General features: G+C 45.4%; 1 protein-coding gene across 1 annotated transcript in view; it reads left to right on the top strand.

Moving 5' to 3' along the window:
• The window catches only part of LOC143142697 (UPF0606 protein KIAA1549), an 80,326-nt gene that overhangs the window by 47,946 nt on the left and 17,380 nt on the right, over window positions 1-15,000 (top strand). The window contains exons 12-13 of the mRNA XM_076303771.1: window positions 8,656-8,840; window positions 9,173-9,280. Of these exons, the coding sequence (XP_076159886.1) occupies window positions 8,656-8,840; window positions 9,173-9,280 (293 nt within the window). The remainder of the gene's footprint in view (window positions 1-8,655; window positions 8,841-9,172; window positions 9,281-15,000) is intronic.

Here is a 15,000-nt window from a genome sequence, read left to right as displayed (position 1 = left end):
GTCATTTTACATGTATGTATGAGAGGGTATAGTCGTGTATGTGAGAGACTATAGTAGTGTATGTGAAGGAGTATAGTAGTGTATGTGAGAGAGTATAGTAGTGTATGTGAGAGAGTATAGTAGTGTATGTGAGAGAGTTTGGTAGTGTATGTGAGAAGGTATAGTAGTGAATGTGAGAGTTTAGTAGTGTATGTGAGAGAATATAGTAGTGTATGTGAGAGACTATAGTAGTGTATGTGAGAGAGTATAGTAGTGTATGTGAGAGACTATAGTAGTGTATGTGAGAGACTTTAGTAGTGTATGTGAGAGAGTTTGGTAGTGTATGTGAGAGAGTATAGTAGTGTATGTGAGAGAGAGTTTAGTAGTGTATGCGAGAGAGTATACTAGTGTATGCAAGAGAGTATAGTAGTGTATGCGAGAGAGTTTAGTAGTGTATGTGAGAGAGTATAATAGTGTATGCGAGAGAGTTTAGTAGTGTATGCGAGAGAGTTTAGTAATGTATGCGAGAAGGTATAGTAGTGAATGCAAGAGAGTATAGTAGTGAATGTGAGAGAGTATAGTGGTGTATGCGAGAGAGTATAGTAGTATATATGAGAGAGTATAGTGGTGTATGTGAGAGAGTATAGTGGTGTGTGTGAGAGAGTTTGCATGAAACGGAAGGGAGTTTGCATGAAATGGAAGGAGTTTGATTTCTCAGTTCCTGATTGGTTTGTCAATGTCACTTCTCTCTAGCTAGCCAATTAAAATCAAGGAAGGGGCGGGACCTACACTGTCAACAATGTTCGTGGTTCGTGTAGACCTAGTGGTCGAGGAAAAAATCAGCCAACTCCTATGTGACTAAATATTAAACTACTACTGCAAACCGAATGCAAATTAGTCTACAAAGACATGAGGGGTGCCTATTCTATTGTAATAGCCTAGGCTACCAGATTTCTTTTGTCTGACGAAGTCATATTTTAGTGAACTGAGATCTGAAAGATTGCTGCCATTGCAGTTAGCTAGTTAGCTAGCATTCCAGCAACATTCCAAAAAGGACATGCATTACAGTTTGGCTGGCAGACGTTTTTGGTAACCTTGTCTGCTGTTGCCAGTGACTCGTTAGCCTGTGTCCACATCGCTATTTTTGCACTGGCAGCCAAAGATTCTAGAACAGAGCTCCGGACAGCGCTCCTTTCCATCTAGTAAAGCTCCTTTCAGAGTGCTGCGGGTCAAGTGTTTATTGTTGCTAGGTTACCAAACTATCTACCAGCAGCATGTCGTTGCTGCCTGGCTTAATGCTAACTAACTAGCTAACTGAAATGGCAATCTTTCAGGACTCAGTTCACTAAAATATGACTTCGCCAGACAAAAGGAGCTGGCATTACAATAGAATATGTCACCCCTTGTGTCTTTGTAATTTGCATTCGGTTTGCAGTAGTAGTTTAATATTTAGTCACATAGGACTTGGCTGATTTTTTCCTCCACCTCTAACATTATACGAACTGTGTTGACAGTGTAAATGCTAGGTCCCGCAGCAATTTTTCAGGACTCAGTTCACTAAAATATGACTTCGCCAGACAAAAGGAGCTGGTAGCCTAGGCAATTATAATAGAATAGGCACCCCTCATGTCTTTGTAGCCTAATTTGCATTCGGTTTGCAGTAGAAGTTTAATATTTAGTCACATAGGAGTTGGCTGATTTTTTCCTCGACGTCTACACGAACCACGAACATTGTTGACAGTGTAGGTCCCGCCCCTTCCTTGATTTTAATTGGCTAGCTAGAGAGAAGTGACATTGACAAACCAATCAGGAACTGAGAAATCAAACTCCTTCCGTTTCATGCAAACTCCCTTCCGTTTCATACAAACTCTCTCACACACACCACTATACTCTCTCACATACACCACTATACTCTCTCATATATACTACTATACTCTCTCGCATACACCACTATACTCTCTCACATATACTACTATACTCTCTTGCATTCACTACTATACCTTCTCACATACACTACTAAACTCTCTCGCATACACTACTAAACTCTCTCGCATACACTATTATACTCTCTCACATACACTACTAAACTCTCTCGCATACACTACTATACCCTCTTGCATACACTAGTATACTCTCTCGCATACACTACTAAACTCTCTCTCACATACACTACTATACTCTCTCACATACACTACCAAACTCTCTCACATGCACTACTATACTCTCTTGCATACACTACTATACTCTCTCACATACACTACTATACTCTCTCACATACACTACTATATTCTCTCACATACACTACTATACTCTCTTGCATACACTACTATAGTCTCTCACATACACTACTATAGTCTCTCACATACACTACTATATTCTCTCACATACACTACTATAGTCTCTCACATACACTACTATATTCTCTCACATACACTACTATACTCTCTCACATTCACTACTATACTCCTTCACATACACTACTATAGTCTCTCACATACACGACTATACCCTCTCATACATACATGTAAAATGACTATAATAGTGAGTGTGCATGAGTATAGTGGTGTATGTGCAAGATTATGATAGTGTGTGTAAGACCAAGTATGAATTAAGGCCTAGACGGCCCCTCATATAAATACACTTACACACACACACACACACACACACGCACAAACATACATAAATACACTTACACACACACACACATGCACAAACATACATAAATACACTTACACACACACACACACACACACACATGCACAAACATACATAAATACACTTAGGTTAACTTAAATACTGAGTTTCAGTACTTCCTCCACCACTGACACACACTCACACAAACACACATACATTGCACAAACATACATAAATATACTTACACACACACACACACACACACACACACACACACATATAGTAATTATACCCTCAGGGGACACCACATACATCATGTCTGAAAGGTAGAAATATATTCAGATATCCAGAACATCCAAATATGGTCATTCCCATTCACAGCAGCACAAGCATTTGGTCAAATGTCTATTCCACATGTGTTGTGTACGTGTGGTCACATCGGTGTTTTTCTCCATTTTCTCTGCACCTTAGTGCACCTCTGCCCAGTGTGTGTGTGTGTGTGAGGGGTCACTCTCGTGTCCAGTGTGTGTGTGTGTATGTGTGTGTGTGTGTGTGTGTGTGTGTGTGTGTGTGTGTGTGTGGTCACTCTCGTGTCCAGTGTGTGTGTGTGTGTGTGTGGTCACTCTCGTGTCCAGTGTGTGTGTGTGTGTGTGTGTGTGTGTGTGGTCACTCTCGTGTCCAGTGTGTGTGTGTGTGGTCACTCTCGTGTCCAGTGTGTGTGTGTGTGTGTGTGTGTGTGTGTGTGTGGTCACTCTCGTGTCCAGTGTGTGTGTGTGTGTGTGTGTGTGTGTGTGTGTGTGGTCACTCTCATGTCCAGTGTGTGTGTGTGTGTGTGGTCACTCTCGTGTCCGGTGTGTGTGTGTGTGTGTGTGTGTGTGTGTGTGGTCACTCTCGTGTCCAGTGTGTGTGTGTGTTGGTCACTCTCGTGTCCAGTGTGTGTGTGTGTGTGTGTATGGAGTCAGAACAACGACATAAAGATTGTGTGCCCAATATGATTTGCACAAGTGTAGAACCGTTTTGTAACTGTGGAATTAATTTGTCTGTGTGCAAAAGAAATGCGTACCTGCAGAAATATTTTGTGCACTTGTGAATAACCGTTTTGTAACTGTGGAATTAATTTGTCTGTGTGCAAAAGAAATGCGTACCTGCAGAAATATTTTGTGCACTTGTGAATAACCGTTTTGTAACTGTGGAATTAATTTGTCTGTGTGCAAAAGAAATGCGTACCTGCAGAAATATTTTGTGCACTTGTGAATAACCGTTTTGTAACTGTGGAATTAATTTGTCTGTGTGCAAAAGAAATGCGTACCTGCAGAAATATTTTGTGCACTTGTGAAAAACATTTGTCCACTGGATCTACGAAGCTACAAAACTTTTTTACAGACACGTATTTTGGCAGTGTTTTGTCGTCATTTCTGAAGAGCCAATCAGTGAATTTTGGCACTGTCTTGACAGTTTCTGCAGAGCTAATTAACACATTGCATCGCCTACTGACTAGCCAATCAGGGGACGTCCTGCGTCACATCTCTCGACCAGGGTCGGCAGCAAAGATTCTGGAACAGAGCTGGTCGGCAGGCACAGAGCTAGCGAACTTAGGTCGTAAATCTAACAAGTTAGAAGCTATGCCTTTTACAACAAGGCTTGTGATGGAAAAGTGGTGTTTATTTCCATAATCTTTGTTTAGTGAATGCATAAAACCGTCAGTTTGTAGGCTAAGCAAGAAGAATCAAGAATTACGATCTTTGAGTTTGTTTATCGTAACCTAGCAACCTAGGCTTTAAGTGTTAAAAATTATTGCAGTTTCAGTAGAGTGCTGTAGCACAGTGGTTAGAGGAGCGAGCTTTCATCTAAGGATCTTTGGTTCAAGTCCAGCATCAATCTTTCTGCCAATGTTAGTTTTGGACTGGATATTTACTTGCCAACACAAAAAAGTAGCCAAATAAGAGTTTGTTATACCAACCCACCCGACCTACCAATGATGTGCATTAAATATCAACCCCACCCGAGGCAACCTGCAAATTGCTATCTTTAACGTTACAGTCAGGAACGCCTCATATAGGGATCACGTTTTAATGCAGTTTAGGAAAACAGTGCTATAGGCTTAGCAAACATTACGAAAAAGCCCTTTCATTCCACGGCTAACTGTAACCATAGATACACTAGATGTCGCCTTGACTACGGCTAACTGTAACCATAGATATATACACTAGATGTCGCCTTGACTACGGCTAACTGTAACCATAGATATATACACTAGATGTCGCCTTGACTACGGCTAACTGTAACCATAGATATATACACTAGATGTCGCCTTGACTACGGCTAACTGTAACCATAGATATATACACTAGATGTCGCCTTGACTACGGCTAACTGTAACCATAGATATATACACTAGATGTCGCCTTGACTACGGCTAACTGTAACCATAGATATATACACTAGATGTCGCCTTGACTACGGCTAACTGTAACCATAGATAGATACACTAGATGTCGCCTTGACTACGGCTAACTGTAACCATAGATATATACACTAGATGTCGCCTTGACTACGGCTAACTGTAACCATAGATATATACACTAGATGTCGCCTTGACTACGGCTAACTGTAACCATAGATATATACACTAGATGTCGCCTTGACTACGGCTAACTGTAACCATAGATATATACACTAGATGTCGCCTTGACTACGGCTAACTGTAACCATAGATATATACACTAGATGTCGCCTTGACTACGGCTAACTGTAACCATAGATATATACACTAGATGTCGCCTTGACTACGGCTAACTGTAACCATAGATATATACACTAGATGTCGCCTTGACTACGGCTAACTGTAACCATAGATATATACACTAGATGTCGCCTTGACTACGGCTAACTGTAACCATAGATATATACACTAGATGTCGCCTTGACTACGGCTAACTGTAACCATAGATATATACACTAGATGTCGCCTTGACTACGGCTAACTGTAACCATAGATAGATACACTAGATGTCGCCTTGACTACGGCTAACTGTAACCATAGATATATACACTAGATGTCGCCTTGACTACGGCTAACTGTAACCATAGATATATACACTAGATGTCGCCTTGACTACGGCTAACTGTAACCATAGATATATACACTAGATGTCGCCTTGACTACGGCTAACTGTAACCATAGATATATACACTAGATGTCGCCTTGACTACGGCTAACTGTAACCATAGATATATACACTAGATGTCGCCTTGACTACGGCTAACTGTAACCATAGATATATACACTAGATGTCGCCTTGACTACGGCTAACTGTAACCATAGATATATACACTAGATGTCGCCTTGACTACGGCTAACTGTAACCATAGATATATACACTAGATGTCGCCTTGACTACGGCTAACTGTAACCATAGATATATACACTAGATGTCGCCTTGACTACGGCTAACTGTAACCATAGATATATACACTAGATGTCGCCTTGACTACGGCTAACTGTAACCATAGATAGATACACTAGATGTCGCCTTGACTACGGCTAACTGTAACCATAGATAGATACACTAGATGTCGCCTTGACTACGGCTAACTGTAACCATAGATATATACACTAGATGTCGCCTTGACTACGGCTAACTGTAACCATAGATATATACACTAGATGTCGCCTTGACTACGGCTAACTGTAACCATAGATATATACACTAGATGTCGCCTTGACTACGGCTAACTGTAACCATAGATATATACACTAGATGTCGCCTTGACTACGGCTAACTGTAACCATAGATATATACACTAGATGTCGCCTTGACTACGGCTGTAACAGATCAACTGATGTCACTCTGCCGGACTCTTCCTTTCCGTCTGCCTCTCTCACCTTCACGCACGCACACGTGAAGCACTGCCTTGTCCAACTGACAATAAGCTACTTTACCATGATAAGCCCATATAAACTGTGAGAATGGAATAATAATAATGGTTTCCACACGCACATAGATTTAAATAGACCTATCCTGTCCCCGCTTGAAGTAAGCCTATAGCCTTTGATGAAGGTATAGGCTACCTACATTAAAAGAAGACAGCTTTGTGAATTATGGTGTTTTAATCGCCACCGCCCAAGCAACACAAACCCATAATCAGCAATAGCCTAGTCCTACCTCACTATAGCTAGGCTACCAATATAAATGCACTTAAACTGTAGGCCTAGACACACACTAACGAACTCTTATTTGGCTACTTTTACAACCTTTTGTTTTGGCATGTAAATATCCAGTGCAAAACTAACATGGGCAGAATGATTGATGCTAGACTTGAACCAAAGATCCTTAGATCAAAGCTCGCTCCTCTAACCACTGTGCTACAGCCAAAGTCCTTTTAGGCAAGTCCCTCCACTCGGCGGACATATACCAACGTTTTATGGGCACTCATCGGGCACAGTCTTTGGGTCGAACTGCGCGTGCGCAAGGCTTCACGACACCAATCTTGCTCCAGCGGCGAGATCACAACACATGATTGGCACGATGTCTTCACAACACACCATATGATTGGCTCAATGTATTCACATCACACCACATGATTGGCTCAATGTATTCACATGTCGACGTTTTGCCGAGGAAGGGGTGGGATATGCGTAGACAACGACCATATTGGCGTTACAAACTAGCCCCATGCATTTCTATGGAGTATTTTTAGAGTGCTGTGTCTCCACATTAGAAAGTCTCTGCTACAGCACAGCTACTGAAACTGCAATAATTTTTAACACTTAAAGCCTCGGTTGCTAGGTTACAATAAACAAACTCAAAGATCGTAATTCTTGATTCTTCTTGCTTAGCCTACAAACTGACGGTTTTATGCATTCACTAAACAAAGATTATGGAAATAAACACCACTTTTCCATCAAAAGCCTTGTTGTAAAAGGCATAGCTTCTAACTTGTTAGATTTACGACCTAAGTTCGCTAGCTCTGTGCCTGCCGACCAGCTCTGTTCCAGAATCTTTGCTGCCGACCCTGGTCGAGAGATGTGACGCAGGACGTCCCCTGATTGGCTAGTCAGTAGGCGATGCAATGTGTTGATTGGCTCTGCAGAAATTGTCAAGACAGTGCCAAAATTCACTGATTGGCTCTTCAGAAACGACGACAAAACACTGCCAAAATACGTGTCTGTAAAAAAGTTTTGTAGCTTCGTAGATCCAGTGGACAAATGTTTTTCACAAGTGCACAAAATATTTCTGCAGGTACGCATTTTTTTTGCACACAGACAAATTAATTCCACAGTTACAAAACGGTTATTCACAAGTGCACAAAATATTTCTGCAGGTACGCATTTCTTTTGCACACAGACAAATGAATTCCACAGTTACAAAACGGTTCTACACTTGTGCAAATCATATTGGGCACACAATCTTTATGTCGTTGTTCTGACTCCATATGTGTGTGGTCACTCTCGTGCCCAGTGTGTGTGTGTGGTCACTCTTGTGTCCAGTGTGTGTGTGTGTGTGTGTGTGTGTGTGTGTGTGTGTGTGTGTGGTCACTCTCATGTCCAGTGCGTGTGTGTGTGTGTGTGTGTGTGTGTGTGTGTGTGTGTGGTCACTCTCATGTCCAGTGCGTGTGTGTGTGTGTGTGTGTGTGTGTGGTCACTCTCATGTCCAGTGTGTGTGTGTGTGTGTGTGTGTGTGTGTGTGTGTGGTCACTCTCATGTTCAGTGCGTGTGTGTGTGTGTGTGTGGTCACTCTCATGTTCAGTGCGTGTGTGTGTGTGTGTGTGGTCACTCTCATGTCCAGTGCGTGTGTGTGTGTGTGTGTGTGTGTGTGTGTGTGTGTGGTCACTCTCATGTCCAGTGCTTGTGTGTGTGTGTGTGTGTGTGTGTGTGTGGTCACTCTCATGTCCAGTGCGTGTGTGTGTGTGTGTGTGTGTGGTCACTCTCATGTCCAGTGTGTGTGTGTGTGTGTGTGTGTGTGTGTGTGTGGTCACTCTCATGTCCAGTGCTTGTGTGTGTGTGTGTGTGTGGCCTCACCTGTTGTCTCACCTCCTCAGCGGTGGAGAAGTTGGCGCTGTCGCCGTCGGAGACGCAGCCCAGCAGTGTGTGGCTGGTGGTGGGGGTGGTGGTGCCTGTGCTGGTGGTGCTCTTCATCATCGGCATCCTCTACTGGAAGCTCTGCCGCTCCGAGAAGCTGGAGTTCCAGCCGGACGCCATGAGCACTATCACCCAGAGACAAAAGGTCAGAGGTCACCCAAGGATCATAGAGGTCAAGTGCCCCATGAGGGTCATATGCATCTCAGCTGAGTTCATTTTGATTTAATGAAATCAGTAAGTAAAGTGGCAATTCTGAGTGGAGTGGCCAATCTGACATCTGTAGCAGCTGGAAAACACAAAGGCCACCACGGGTGACGTGAAGAAACATTTGCTTTGTTGTATATGTATATTCACATATGTGTGTATGTGTTGTGTGTGTGTGTATGTGTGCGTGTGTGTGTGTGCGTGTGTGTGCGTGCGTGCGTGCGTGTGTAACCCTGTGCGTGTGTGTGTGTGTGTGTGTGTGTGTGTGTATAGCTCCAGGCCCCCAGTGTAAAGGGTTTTGACTTCGCTAAGCTGCACCTGGGCCAGCACAGCAAAGACGCCATCATGGTGATCCAGGAGCCCCCGCAGGTGAAAGAGGTGGTGTGTGTTCATGGTGGTGTGTGTATGCATCATGGTGGTGTGTGTTCATGGTGGTGTGTGTGTGCATGGTGGTGTGTGTGTGTTCATGGTGGTGGTGTGTGTTCATGGTGGTGTGTGTTCATGGTGGTGTGTGTTCATGGTGGTGGTGTGTGTTCATGGTGTGTTCTGGGTGTGCGTCATGGTGGTGTGTGTGTGTTCATGGTGTGTGTGTGCATCATGGTGGTGTGTGTGTTCATGGTGGTGTGTGTTCATGGTGTGTGTGTGCATCATGGTGGTGTGTGTTCATGGTGGTGTGTGTGTGCATCATGGTGGTGTGTGTTCATGGTGGTGTGTGTGTGCATGGTGGTGTGTGTGTGTTCATGGTGGTGGTGTGTGTTCATGGTGGTGTGTGTTCATGGTGGTGTGTGTGCATCATGGTGGTGTGTGTTCATGGTGGTGTGTGTGTGTTCATGGTGGTGTGTGTTCATGGTGGTGTGTGTGTTCATGGTGGTGTGTGTTCATGGTGGTGTGTGTGTGCATCATGGTGGTGTGTGTTCATGGTGGTGTGTGTGCATCATGGTGGTGTGTGTTCATGGTGGTGTGTGTTCATGGTGGTGGTGTGTGTTCATGGTGGTGTGTGTGTTCATGGTGGTGTGTGTTCATGGTGGTGTGTGTGCATCATGGTGGTGTGTGTTCATGGTGGTGTGTGTTTGCATCATGGTGGTGTGTGTTCATGGTGGTGTGTGTGTTCATGGTGGTGTGTGTGTTCATGGTGGTGTGTGTTCATGGTGGTGTGTGTTCATGGTGGTGTGTGTTCATGGTGGTGTGTGTGTGCATCATGGTGGTGTGTGTGTTCATGGTGGTGTGTGTTCATGGTGGTGTGTGTGTGCATCATGGTGGTGTGTGTGTTCATGGTGGTGTGTGTTCATGGTGGTGTGTGTGCATCATGGTGGTGTGTGTGTGTTCATGGTGGTGTGTGTGTTCATGGTGGTGTGTGTGTGCATCATGGTGGTGTGTGTTCATGGTGGTGTGTGCATCATGGTGGTGTGTGTGTTCATGGTGGTGTGTGTTCATGGTGGTGTGTGTTCATGGTGGTGTGTGTGTTCATGGTGGTGTGTGTTCATGGTGGTGTGTGTGTTCATGGTGGTGTGTGTTCATGGTGGTGTGTGTTCATGGTGGTGTGTGTGTTCATGGTGGTGTGTGTTCATGGTGGTGTGTGTTCATGGTGGTGTGTGTGTGTTCATGGTGGTGTGTGTTCATGGTGGTGTGTGTGTGCATCATGGTGGTGTGTGTTCATGGTGGTGTGTGTGTGTTCATGGTGGTGTGTGTTCATGGTGGTGTGTGTGTGCATCATGGTGGTGTGTGTTCATGGTGGTGTGTGTGTTCATGGTGGTGTGTGTGTTCATGGTGGTGTGTGTTCATGGTGGTGTGTGTTCATGGTGGTGTGTGTGTTCATGGTGGTGTGTGTGTGCATCATGGTGGTGTGTGTGTGTTCATGGTGGTGTGTGTTCATGGTGGTGTGTGTGTGTGCATGGTGGTGTGTGTGTGTGCATGGTGGTGTGTGTGTGTTCATGGTGGTGTGTGTTCATGGTGGTGTGTGTGTGTGCATCATGGTGGTGTGTGTTCATGGTGGTGTGTGTGTTCATGGTGGTGTGTGTTCATGGTGGTGTGTGTGTTCATGGTGGTGTGTGTTCATGGTGGTGTGTGTTTGCATCATGGTGGTGTGTGTTCATGGTGGTGTGTGTTCATGGTGGTGTGTGTGTTCATGGTGGTGTGTGTTCATGGTGGTGTGTGTGCATCATGGTGGTGTGTGTGTGTTCATGGTGGTGTGTGTGTTCATGGTGGTGTGTGTTCATGGTGGTGTGTGTGTGCATCATGGTGGTGTGTGTTCATGGTGGTGTGTGTTCATGGTGGTGTGTGTTCATGGTGGTGGTGTGTGTTCATGGTGGTGTGTGTGTTCATGGTGGTGTGTGTGCATCATGGTGGTGTGTGTTCATGGTGGTGTGTGTGTGCATCATGGTGGTGTGTGTTCATGGTGGTGTGTGTGTTCATGGTGGTGTGTGTGTTCATGGTGGTGTGTGTTCATGGTGGTGTGTGTTCATGGTGGTGTGTGTTCATGGTGGTGTGTGTGTGCATCATGGTGGTGTGTGTGTGCATCATGGTGGTGTGTGTTCATGGTGGTGTGTGTTCATGGTGGTGTGTGTTCATGGTGGTGTGTGTGTGTGCATGGTGGTGTGTGTGTGTGCATGGTGGTGTGTGTGTTCATGGTGGTGTGTGTGCATCATGGTGGTGTGTGTTCATGGTGTGTGTGTGCATCATGGTGGTGTGTGTTCATGGTGGTGTGTGTTCATGGTGGTGTGTGTTCATGGTGGTGTGTGTTCATTGTGGTGTGTGTTCATGGTGGTTGGTGGTGTGTGTTCATGGTGGTGTGTGTTCATGGTGGTGTGTGTGTTCATGGTGGTGTGTGTTCATGGTGGTGTGTGTTCATGGTGGTGTGTGTTCATGGTGTGTGTGTGCATCATGGTGGTGTGTGTTCATGGTGGTGTGTGTTCATGGTGGTGGTGTGTGTTCATGGTGGTGTGTGTGTTCATGGTGGTGTGTGTTCATGGTGGTGTGTGTGTGTGCATCATGGTGGTGTGTGTGTTCATGGTGGTGTGTGTGTTCATGGTGGTGTGTGTGTTCATGGTGGTGTGTTGTGTTCATGGTGGTGTGTGTTCATGGTGGTGTCTGTGCATGGTGGTGTGTGTTCATGGTGGTGTGTGTGCATGGTGGTGTGTGTTCATGGTGGTGTGTGTGTGTTCATGGTGGTGTGTGTGTGCATGGTGGTGTGTGTGTGTGCATGGTGGTGTGTGTGTGTGCATGGTGGTGTGTGTGTGTGTTCATGGTGGTGTGTGTGCATCATGGTGGTGTGTGTTCATGGTGGTGTGTGTGTGTTCATGGTGGTGTGTGTTCATGGTGGTGTGTGTGCATCATGGTGGTGTGTGTTCATGGTGGTGTGTGTGTTCATGGTGGTGTGTGTGTTCATGGTGGTGTGTGTTCATGGTGGTGTGTGTGCATCATGGTGGTGTGTGTGTGTTCATGGTGGTGTGTGTGTTCATGGTGGTGTGTGTGTTCATGGTGGTGTGTGTGCATCATGGTGCTGTGTGTGTTCATGGTGTGTGTGTGCATCATGGTGGTGTGTGTTCATGGTGGTGTGTGTTCATGGTGGTGTGTGTTCATGGTGGTGTGTGTTCATTGTGGTGTGTGTTCATGGTGGTGGTGTGTGTTCATGGTGGTGTGTGTTCATGGTGGTGTGTGTGTTCATGGTGGTGTGTGTTCATGGTGGTGTGTGTTCATGGTGGTGTGTGTTCATGGTGTGTGTGTGCATCATGGTGGTGTGTGTTCATGGTGGTGTGTGTTCATGGTGGTGGTGTGTGTTCATGGTGGTGTGTGTGTTCATGGTGGTGTGTGTTCATGGTGGTGTGTGTGTGTGCATCATGGTGGTGTGTGTTCATGGTGGTGTGTGTGTTCATGGTGGTGTGTGTGTTCATGGTGGTGTGTGTGTTCATGGTGGTGTGTGTTCATGGTGGTGTGTGTGCATGGTGGTGTGTGTTCATGGTGGTGTCTGTGCATGGTGGTGTGTGTTCATGGTGGTGTGTGTGTGTTCATGGTGGTGTGTGTGTGCATGGTGGTGTGTGTGTGTGCATGGTGGTGTGTGTGTGTTCATGGTGGTGTGTGTGCATCATGGTGGTGTGTGTTCATGGTAGTGTGTGTGTGTTCATGGTGGTGTGTGTGTGCATCATGGTGGTGTGTGTGTGTTCATGGTGGTGTGTGTTCATGGTGGTGTGTGTTCATGGTGGTGTGTGTGTTCATGGTGGTGTGTGTTCATGGTGGTGTGTGTGCATCATGGTGGTGTGTGTTCATGGTGGTGTGTGTGTTCATGGTGGTGTGTGTGTTCATGGTGGTGTGTGTTCATGGTGGTGTGTGTGCATCATGGTGGTGTGTGTGTGTTCATGGTGGTGTGTGTGTTCATGGTGGTGTGTGTGTTCATGGTGGTGTGTGTGCATCATGGTGCTGTGTGTTCATGGTGGTGTGTGTTCATGGTGGTGTGTGTTCATGGTGGTGTGTGTGTTCATGGTGGTGTGTGTGTTCATGGTGGTGTGTGTGCATCATGGTGCTGTGTGTTCATGGTGGTGTGTGTTCATGGTGGTGTGTGTTCATGGTGGTGTGTGTGTGCATCATGGTGGTGTGTGTTCATTGTGGTGTGTGTTCATGGTGTGTGTGACGTGGTTTTTGTTGGTGTGTGTGCATGGTGTGTGTGACGTGGTTTTTGTTGGTGTGTGTTCATGGTGTGTGTGACGTGGTTTTTGTTGGTGTGTGTGCATGGTGTGTGTGACGTGGTTTTTGTTGGTGTGTGTTCATGGTGTGTGTGACGTGGTTTTTGTTGGTGTGTGTTCATCATGGTGTGTGTGACGTGGTTTTTTGTTGGTGTGTGTTCATCATGGTGTGTGTGACGTGGTTTTTGTTGGTGTGTGTTCATGGTGTGTGTGACGTGGTTTTTGTTGGTGTGTGTGCATGGTGTGTGTGACGTGGTTTTTTGTTGGTGTGTGTTCATCATGGTGTGTGTGACGTGGTTTTTGTTGGTGTGTGTTCATCATGGTGTGTGTGACGTGGTTTTTGTTGGTGTGTGTGCATGGTGTGTGTGACGTGGTTTTTGTTGGTGTGTGTTCATGGTGTGTGTGACGTGGTTTTTGTTGGTGTGTGTTCATGGTGTGTGTGACGTGGTTTTTGTTGGTGGTGTTCATGGTGTGTGTGACGTGGTTTTTGTTGGTGTGTGTTCATCATGGTGTGTGTGACGTGGTTTTTGTTGGTGTGTGTGCATGGTGTGTGTGACGTGGTTTTTGTTGGTGTGTGTGCATGGTGTGTGTGACGTGGTTTTTGTTGGTGTGTGTGCATGTGTGTGTGACGTGGTTTTTGTTGGTTGTGTGTGCATGGTGTGTGTGACGTGGTTTTTGTTGGTGTGTGTGCATGGTGTGTGTGACGTGGTTTTTGTTGGTGTGTGTTCATGGGTGTGTGTGACGTGGTTTTTGTTGGTGTGTGTTCATCATGGTGTGTGTGACGTGGTTTTTGTTGGTGTGTGTTCATCATGGTGTGTGTGACGTGGTTTTTGTTGGTGTGTGTTTTGGTGTGTGTTCATCATGGTGTGTGTGACGTGGTTTTTGTTTGGTGTGTGTGCATGGTGTGTGTGACGTGGTTTTTGTTGGTGTGTGTTCATGGTGTGTGTGACGTGGTTTTTGTTGGTGTGTGTGCATGGTGTGTGTGACGTGGTTTTTGTTGGTGTGTGTTCATCATGGTGTGTGTGACGTGGTTTTTGTTGGTGTGTGTTCATGGTGTGTGTGACGTGGTTTTTGTTGGTGTGTGTTCATCATGGTGTGTGTGACGTGGTTTTTGTTGGTGTGTGTGCATGGTGTGTGTGACGTGGTTTTGTTGGTGTGTGTGCATGGTGTGTGTGACGTGGTTTTTGTTGGTGTGTGTGCATGGTGTGTGTGACGTGGTTTTTGTTGGTGTGTGTGCATGGTGTGTGTGACGTGGTTTTTGTTGGTGTGTGTTCATCATGGTGTGTGTGACGTGGTTTTTGTTGGTGTGTGTGCATGGTGTGTGTGACGTGGTTTTTGTTGGTGTGTGTGCATGGTGTGTGTGACGTGGTTTTTGTTGGTGTGTGTTCATCATGGTGTGTGTGACGTGGTTTTTGTTGGTGTGTG

Source organism: Alosa pseudoharengus, unplaced genomic scaffold (genome assembly GCF_046254945.1).
Source record: "Alosa pseudoharengus isolate Yale_2024_CS ecotype anadromous, Long Island Sound unplaced genomic scaffold, YU_APseudo_1.1 YU_APseudo_1.1_scf_24, whole genome shotgun sequence".
Classification (NCBI taxonomy): domain Eukaryota; kingdom Metazoa; phylum Chordata; class Actinopteri; order Clupeiformes; family Clupeidae; genus Alosa; species Alosa pseudoharengus.
The sequence above is the reverse complement of the archived record's forward strand: the minus strand, read 5'-3'. Positions and strand labels throughout refer to the sequence as shown.